Source organism: Poecilia mexicana, unplaced genomic scaffold, assembly GCF_051168715.1.
Source record: "Poecilia mexicana isolate PSO_F unplaced genomic scaffold, ASM5116871v1 scaffold_21, whole genome shotgun sequence".
Taxonomy (NCBI): domain Eukaryota; kingdom Metazoa; phylum Chordata; class Actinopteri; order Cyprinodontiformes; family Poeciliidae; genus Poecilia; species Poecilia mexicana.
The window spans coordinates 12,513,320-12,522,493 of NW_028263390.1; the positions used below are offsets into that span (position 1 = coordinate 12,513,320).

Consider the following 9,174-nt stretch of genomic DNA (forward strand, 5'->3'; position numbering starts at 1 on the left):
TCTGGATGCTCTGACCTTGAGTCTGACTTGTGAGTAACTTTGCTGAATGAAGAAAAATACATATATAAGACACACCTATAGCTTAAGTTAAACATCGATCAGTCCTTTACAATGTTCTAACATATGTAATATGTATTATGGATGTAAGTATGTCAAAGTTTATTTTAAAAAAAAAACAGACTTGGAAAAGTATTTATCTGTTTGAATTTGTTAATGAATAATTATATTTGAAAGTACGAAGTATGATGCCTTAACAGATACCAATTTAGCCCCAAATAAGAGCACATATGAACATATATGACAGAAAAACAAACAAAAAAAACATTTTTTTTTTTCATTGTTTCCGAGTTAATGTGCATTGTTCTGGTATAAAAGGAAAGAGTTGATGATGGAAAACCATCTACATATGAAAAGGGATATATTGGTTTTAATACCAGAATTAACCTACTCTACAACAGAATACAAACAGTCATATCAACAGCAAAAGTAGAGTCAAAGTTGTTATATATTGCAGTTTATAAATGTCAGATGAGATGCCTTTGGAAACCAAAACAATAAATAAGAAACAATTTTACAGATTACTTGTTGCAAAAGCAAAAATTCAGGTAATTTATCAAAAAAAAAAAATGTTTATTATTTCTCCAAATGATTATTTCTGAGTGTACTTATATTTGGGCTAAATAATCAGTAGAAATACTAAAACACAACACAAAAACGTTAAAGTCAAAAACCAATAATGAAGGTCCCTGATGCATGAGCATTTAAATACTTTTAAAATTCACTTCCAACACTGCCGCAAATGAGATCTGCCACAATGTCTCCTGTGGTTTGAATTATTTTGAAAATATGAATCTCTAAAAGAATACAGCTGGATATTTTAACAACCTTTGGAAATGTGAAATAGGGTCTTCAACAGTGAACTCAAAACCATTATAACACATTTGAAACACGTAGTTGTTGAAATACACGTTGAAGGCCCAGTTGAAATCTAAACGCCTTGACAATATGGAAATCTTTAAAGGGCCGTGATATTGTTTTTGATATAATAATTGTTACATCTGAAGGACAGAGGCTAAGCATGTTAATAAATAGCAATAGTTGTTTTTACTATTGTCTTAAACTGAATGTTTTCTTTGCTCAGATATTTAAAAGTTAGAAACAAATACTGCACTTTCTTTCACTTACAGTGCACTCTGCATTTACTGGCATGAAAGCCAGTTAGCTATTCGGCAGAATGGAAAAGACGAGAGGCAGATGTTTGTCGATAATTGTGGTGAAAGATGTGAATTAATAAAAAGAAAATAAAAAAGATCCACCAATCTATTGACCAGAGATCAGAATTGTCCAATTTTCCTTTGATAATTTCTAATAAGAAATCGCCATGTCAGACAAAAAAACCAAAAACATATTTTCCCCTTTCATTAACTGCATCAGAACAAGAAGCTCACCGTTTTCAGTCTGTGAACAGAATAACAACTGAATGACATAACAGAAAATGAAGGAAATGGTTCTTTCATTTTCTGTTGGAATGAAAAAACATATCTTGCAGCACATTTCTTCTATATTTTTAAATTATTTAAAAAATAAAACAGAAATTGTGATTTGCCAGTGTTTCTGTAGGTCAATGTCATAGATGAAGGTAAATCAGGTTTCTCCTTTTAATTAGAAATGCATCACTAAGTAAAAAACTAATAATTAAAGAGAGATTATGCATCTTTAAAAAAATAAACGAGTGCTTCAGTGGGCCACATGTATTTAAATATAGATTCTTAGGACAAAAGGAAGATTTATTTTTAATTTATTGTTGGGGTTTACTGTGTTTTATTTTATTTTTTTAGATTTTCTTTGGCTGAGACAACATTTGATATAATTACATCCCTTTGTGGTTTTCTGGTTGGATTTATTTACCCAAATATCAGCTTCATCCTTTAACTATGCTTCGGTCGCTCCGGAAACAACTTGCGTTCTGCCTGAACGAGCAGCAGATTCCCAAATGGCATCGTCCGTCAAAATGTCCAAACAGTTTGCATAGAAAACTTAGGCAAGGTTTAAGATCCAGAAGAGGACAGGCACAAAGCAGACGCAAACAAAACCTACAACACTGTAGACGATGTAACGGTACGGCAGCTCTACTTTCATCTGCTGCCTCGCCCGCCTCACGTCGTCAGGCGGCAGCCCGAAAAGTCGGCACAAGAACGGGATAGTCACTGCTTTCATGGCCATTCTGGTGGTGAGGAGGATGGCCACGCCGATGACGAAGCGCAGCACGGAGCGCAACACCAGACCCGTGGTGATCGGCGGCAGAGTTAGCGGCAGCGAGGACAGCGGAGGATCCTTCAGCAGACCCAGCTGGTAGTTCACATGTGAAGCCAGGGCGGCACCGGCCCCGGTGCCGAGAGCCTGAGCGGTGTCGCCGCGGGAGGTGCTCCACGAATCCAGAGAGAACGCTACGAGTCCCAGGCTCACATGTGACAAGACGATGGCGAGAGGAGCGTAGTGGCCCGTCATGTAGTAGTTGTCGATCTTGTCCAAGGTCGGCTGGAAGAAGGCGAGAACCAGAAGGCTGTACAGGAAGCCAGTGATCACTTCCTGTAAAACAGACAAAAAAAAAAAAAAGAACAAGTCAGTCAAAACTGCAAGCATTAGCTCAGCATCCTGAAAAAAAAAAAAAATCACAAAAGAAACAATGATGCTTTCCGCCCTGAAGAAGGCGCTATGTTCCCCTGTTATTTCAGCATTGGTAGTAAAAAGTTCTAGAAAAAAAAAATCAGGTGAGGATCTGATGTCTTAACCTGTTGTACTATTGGACAATGCAGAAGATAACCAATATATCTACAAATCAGCTGATAGGTTGCAGCTTCTGAGGTCGCACCACCGGATCCAACATTATCTACAGGCTTTAATATGTTTATAATCATGTTCTAGGAGCAATGCAGTGTTATCAAGCACTAAGCACAGATAAAGTTCAAATATATATAAAACTAATAACGCTGCCAAATACTGCATCCAAGCAGTCCTTTGTGATTGTGTGCAGCACATATTAATATGCCAGTGATCAGTACTGACTTGATATATTCTGCAGCTCTAACTTAAACCCAAACTAAAGAGATAAACTGGAGTTCTGTGCAAAGATTCATTTGTAGCTTGTGCAAAGCAAAAAGATAAGGAACTGTAACAACTGAAGAGGCACCACAGTAAAGTTTTTTTTTTTTTTCTGCATGAATCAGTGTTTGCCATTCCTGGAGGCTTTATCCTGCTTCCACAAACAAAGCTTAAGTCAAGGCAAAACCTTCTCAATTTAACCCTGATTTCATATTTGAGCAATTTTCCCCAAGAGTGTAATATATTTCAAATAAAAGCGAAGAACTCAAGTGGGTCATTCATGAGAGCTGAAGCCGATTTAACTTTTCCAGACGGCAGATTATGTTTCTATTGTTTACAACCAGCTCATGAGTCGAGACCACAGAAGTTCAAGGCCGCACTTGTAATGTATCTTTAAGAACTGGGACTTCGGCGTAAGTAGCTGATGGGAGACAATGGGCATGTCAGGAATCAGTTTCATTTTAATGTAATTATTTAATCACCTCACCAGAACAGAGTGCATGCCCATGTAGACCCGGCTAACGCAGACCAGGAGGCTCCAGCTGAGAGCCACAGACAATCCAAACAGGAAGGTGTACTGCAGAAGAGAGCACACACAGGTTAAAACAGCACATTATTAAACAGGTAATCTCATCGAAATCACCATAGATTAAAACAGGTAATCCCATAGAAACGCAAGTATTGTGGCTGTGGTTTTTGCCATCAGGGTTTCTCCCGACGTGTCACAGCAAGACGCTGAAAGGACAGCAGCAATGATAACGGGACACTGATAGCAGAATGGAGATTTTTATATATTGCCATATGGTCATCTTGCCACCCTTGGCATCTTCTAAAGACTCTGAATATTTGGTTCATTTCTGTCAAGGTAAGAAACTAAGCAGAGGTCACTGTGTGAGGAGGGATGTCCGCAGTGCGTTCAGTCAAATGAGCGACGTCAGCATTCTAACAATGACTCCCAGTCACAAGTCATCGCTTGTTTAAGAAAGTTCTGCGAAAAAGATAAAGGTTATGGCATTTAGCAACAGTCTGATAGCATTTTGAGATAAAGTTCAGAGAAACGCACTGCTCAATTCTTGAGGTATAGATAGTGTTTGAGTCATTAAGATTGAATGTTATTTAAATGTCAGAGAACAACGTTAGAAAAGTGTCATACAGGCAGCAGTAGGGTGGATTGCAAGGTGGCAGAGTGTGTGTGTGTGTCTGTTTGGTGCAGGGATTCATACATGCGTGTTGGCACACAGGTTTGCAACGTCTCCTTATCACGAGGAGAGCTGACAAACACCGCTGACAGGATGCGACTCAGATTTACATTATGATTGGAAATTTATATTGAAAATTTGTTGCAACAGCTGTATGAGTTCACCCTACAATCGGTGGATCGTCGGTTCAATTCCCGCTCTGCCAGCCCTCGTCATTTGTGTCCTTGGGCAAGACACCTCACGCGCTCTGCCTGCTGATGGTGCAGACCATCTCAATTTGATGTAAAGGACATTATAAATAAAATTAATTATTGTTATAATTATGCAGAAACTACCAGTTGCACTGAAAACAAACAAACAAAAAAAAAAAGTTAGGATTTTCAAGCTATTTCAGAGTTGGAGACACATTTCTATAGAAAGAAGAAAAATAAACAGTTTAAATCGCTACAGAGAAATAATAATGATGAGATCAGCTGCTCAATAAAAGACCTGAATCATTTTACCTATAAACTCACATTTGTTCATGTAATGGACGTTAGTGAGTGCTCATCTTGTTTCTTGAAGATCTATCCCGCTTTCAGTGGAATATTTTACTCGCTTCATAAATTAAGTGCCAGGTGGCAGCGGTGATGTGCGTTCGTTTCCCTTTACAGCTTTAAAATCCGCTGTCTGTCTTTTTTTTTTTTCTTCTTTGGTTCCTTAACTCGTTTGCCGTGTCCACATCAGTCACTTGAAAGCAGAGAAAGTTCAACCAGGACAGCTGCGTCTGGCCAGTTCAAAGCCAGTCAACAGATTCCTTAACTATAAAACCTTGAACTTTTCCTTCCTACTGATGACCTCGTGCTTTATCTCCCGGCATGTATTTTCTGCATCTACACCCCAAAAAACAAACAGCACAACTTTCCAGTGCGTTTGCTTCTCTCCCCCCCCCCCCCCCCCCAAACTTCCCTTTTATGTCTCTTCCCACTGAACTCCAACAGCTTCTGCCTCCGCCTGTCTCCTCCTGCGTGGGTGATCTTTACGCTTGTCAGGGGGTTTTATCAGCACGAGTGTGCATGTCAGCAAATAATTTAGCAAGAAACCGCCAAGGGGAAATGGTAAAGCACATGTTTTGAGACGGTTCTCAAATAGTTTTCTTATTGGAAAATATATCCACCAAATGTCAGGCTGTGCAGAGCAAGCTTAAACAAACAGGTAAGCATTAATAAGAAGAAGAGGCGTGTCTGACGTTCTGGGCGATCTGTTTCTAAGAAGCATGCCTACATAGATCAAACCTTCCTCTCATTTATTATTAATACGCAAAAAATTACTTTTATCCATCCATTCATCCATTTCCCAAACACCGTTTTCCTTACAGCCCAGGCAAGTCCACCAGTTCATTGCAGGGCTAAAAACGCACTTAATGTGTAGAATTGTTAAAAAGAACAGTTCCTTTCTTTGAGCACTGCTATTGTTTGAACTGTTATGAAAACCTCAACAGAATCATGGCCGGACTAACCGGTCATGATTTTCAATTGTAGGAAATGACGAAACGTTCTCTTCCTGCCAGTCACATTGAATAGAATGCAGTGAAGTGAGTTTAAATAATAACCACTAAGACAACCTGTTGGTCGGCCTCAACAGGGCAGGATTTGCTTCTCATACAAATGAGAAGAGATTTCAATTTTTCGTCATCTTTAAGCTTCTTTTCCACAGGTATTCTTTATGACTGAAGACAGAAGGTAAACTGGGATTAGCTGCTTTCAGTTATTTTTGATCAGATAACCCTGCTGGGACGGCCTGAAGAGAAAACACGCTGCATCCTTCAGAATATTTATTTTTTAAATACGCCAGGAAACCTTTTGAGATTCCTTCTTAAGCATGTCTCCTTAATTCCTATAAAAACATTCGATACCAATGGAAATAAACAGGTATATAAATACATTGACAAAAGACAACAAATGTATAAAATTATATTTCTAGGACCGTTTGTAGCATTTCAGCATTAATGAATATGGCAACCTTTATGAAAGAAATTACAAGATTCTCCCCATTTATACACAAAAGCATATCTAGCCTTAATCTGATTTCTCCTAAAGTGAAAGTCAAATGCATTAGACTAAGTACATGCTGTTGGTTTATGCACTTTTAGATCAAAAATGGGGGGGGGAAAGTTCTTGTTCTGAAGCATTTAGCTCATACAGAAAGAGGTTTTTCTGTATTTTCCCCCACCAGTCACTGATCAACAGAAAACTGGGTTACCCACATCTCCAGGCAAACTAATGTTACATCTCCATTTGTGACAAAAATGTTAATAGTGAACAGTAGATAATTATTTTGTGTTCAGGCTGCAAGCAATTCTAAAAATTGTGTTTTAAAAACTATATTCCAATGTAAAAAGTTTAGAATCTAAAGAAAAAGCGGTAACACTTTATTTGAAGGGGTGTGCATAAGACTGACATGACACTCTAACATGACATAACACCTGTCATGAACATGAAGAAGTCTTTATGAATGCTTAAATGACAGTTGTCATGAAGTGTCATTTGGTAAATAATGATACTTTTAATGCAAAGTTGCTCTAAAAGTTGCATTAATAGTCCATTAAAAATGCCAACTTTGCATTAAATTATCATAATTTACAAACTCATGCAAAGTTGGCACTTTTAATGGACTTTTAATGCAACATTTGGAGCAACTTTGCATTAAAAGTATCATTATTTACCGAATGACACTGCATGACAACAGTCATAGACATTCATAAAGACTTCTTTAGCTTCATGACAGGTGTTATGTCATGTTTATGACAGTGTCATGTCAGTCTTATGCACACCCCGTCAAATAAAGTGTTACCGAAAAAGCAAAGCAAGTTGAGAAGTCAGAGCCTAATAAGTGAGGATATTTCTGTGATAAAAGAGGAACTGAACTGATCCCTGACCTAATTAGTCAGCTGAAGGTTTTAGATGAAAAAAAAACAAACCTTCAGCAATTTAAACTAAAGCAAGAGGCCAGTGAACCTTTGAGTGGCCCTTGGTGGTCTGCAGGTTCCATGATGCTTCAAACTGGAGCTGTTCTTATCTGGACATAACGGTCATTAAACACCATCCTTTCCCTGAAGCATCTGCTATCGTTAGTTCCCACTGATAATATCCTCACCCTGAATGTGAAACAAACGAACATACTGACCTCCCACCGTCCATAGGTCAGCATGAAGAGACAGAAAGGTATGGCTGTCCCCGTCATGGCGTGCGTGGATGGCATGCTGTACTCTGAGTTGTAGAAGACTTCCACTTTGACCACGGGAGGGGAGGCCGGTCGGGACCAGCGGATCATGTCCTTGGTAGACTGTCCCACGAACAGGTTCCAGGCCCAGACCACGATGAGCCTCCTGCTGACCAGTGCGTCGATGTTCCAGAAGAGGAAGGGAAAGAAGACGATGAAGAACATCTCGTTGCCAAGCTCTGTCCCGAAGGTGAACAGGTAGAAGAGGAACTTGTTTTGGATCAGGAACTCCTGACCCATATCCCCGGTCAGGGAGTTCCTCCGGAGGGGCGCTCTGACGGTCTCTGCCGCTTTTGGACCATTGGGCCTGGCCGTGTCCTCTTCCTGATTCCCGTTAACCTGAGCTAAGGAGATATCCCCGTTCCCCACATCTTCATCCGCGCTCTGCTGGACCCTCTGTCTGAGTCCCGGAGCGTCCGGGTCCGGCTGCCCGCTGTCCGGCTGGGTCCGCTTCTCCGGAAATGTCCCTTTAACGCCGCAGAAATTTTGAAACCTGGCGACATGGATGGGGTCTTGGAGATAATTACAAATCTCTACAAACTTATTTACAGCAACGTTCGCCATGTCTATAAATACTTATTTTTCGTTACACAAAACAGTTTGTTTTCAGTTGTAATTCATCATCGGGAAAGCTAACTATGGTAACTATGGTCCCTTTTGAAAAAAAAAAAAACCGCTCTGAGCAGGAAGACCGGTGCGGAATACCTCTCTTAAGTCCTGCTCTCGGCATTTAAAATACCGACTTTGTTCGGTGGCGTGGTCCTATTAGAGACACCGGCATCCAAAGTCCGTAACAGTTAACCATTAGTTACAGTGCGATGCGTTCATAGATACTAACTGCGTCAAACCGCTGGGACCGTTTATGCTCCTCTTCTTTTTCTGGCGTTACTTTCTGTTGGTCACTCTCCAAAGTGTTTAAGCACCGCCTCCTGCTGGACGTCTATCACATAACACACAGTGGGTATAGTTCTCTCACACACTGTCTATGTTGGTTAAATTATTAAAGTGTTCATTTACCAAACATGTGTTACTTGTTTAACTTCAATGTTCCAACAAAAAAAAAAAAAAAAAAAGTTCCAAACAATGGAAATACAGACTAGCTTGCAAGCTTTGCGCTGGGACAGAGGATTTGACAAGTTTTTTTTATGGGTGCAGTTCATATATTACTCTACTGCTTAACCTCAAAGAAGTGCTCTCCTTCTAAACGTGGCAACGTTTAAAAAACAGGAATAAGATGTAATATTTATTCCTTTGTATTTTGAGTTACCACCAAAAAAAGAAGAAAATAAAAATTAAAAAAGCATTTAACATGTCAGTGTTGATTGCCTGAATAATGCAACACTTAAAGATGAATATTTTTAGCAGTGTATATTTGCATTATTATTGTTGATAGTGTCACAAACAGTGATTTTTCAAAGTTTTATCAATATCTCCAACAACCAGGTTTTCCAAGTATAACCATCTGAAGCAGGTTGGTTTGTTGGTCAATTGATGTGGTGTAATTAGGCATTTTATTTTAACTTAGAATTTTACATTTCAAAGTTTGAAATTGGAAAATGTGCACGTAAATGTCTCTACAGTCCCGAAATCGGTATAGTCAGAGGTTTCGCAA

The 9,174-nt window shown here is 39.3% G+C and overlaps 1 protein-coding gene across 1 annotated transcript; it reads right to left on the reverse strand.

Annotated features, from left to right (window-relative positions):
- Positions 1-192: 192 nt before the first annotated feature.
- On the reverse strand, positions 193-8,891 carry LOC106919673 (sphingosine-1-phosphate phosphatase 1). Its single transcript, XM_014990203.2, has 3 exons — positions 7,467-8,891; positions 3,590-3,679; positions 193-2,589 (listed from the first exon to the last, which is right to left on the reverse strand). Exons 1-3 carry the CDS (start codon positions 8,124-8,126, stop codon positions 2,038-2,040), a joined length of 1,302 nt encoding a protein of 433 aa, XP_014845689.2. The 5' UTR covers positions 8,127-8,891; the 3' UTR covers positions 193-2,037.
- Positions 8,892-9,174: the final 283 nt, after the last annotated feature.

What these genes read in the sequence shown, in the direction of transcription:
- LOC106919673 (XM_014990203.2), bottom strand. Translation starts at nt 8,126, where the DNA reads ATGGCGAACGTTGCTGTAAATAAGTTTGTAGAGATTTGTAATTATCTC. An exon ending in TGACCTATGGACGGTGGGAG is followed by an intron (nt 3,680 to 7,466) that starts GTCAGTATGTTC and finishes TCTCTTCTGCAG; the next exon opens with TACACCTTCCTGTTTGGATT. An exon ending in TGGGCATGCACTCTGTTCTG is followed by an intron (nt 2,590 to 3,589) that starts GTGAGGTGATTA and finishes TCTGTTTTACAG; the next exon opens with GAAGTGATCACTGGCTTCCT.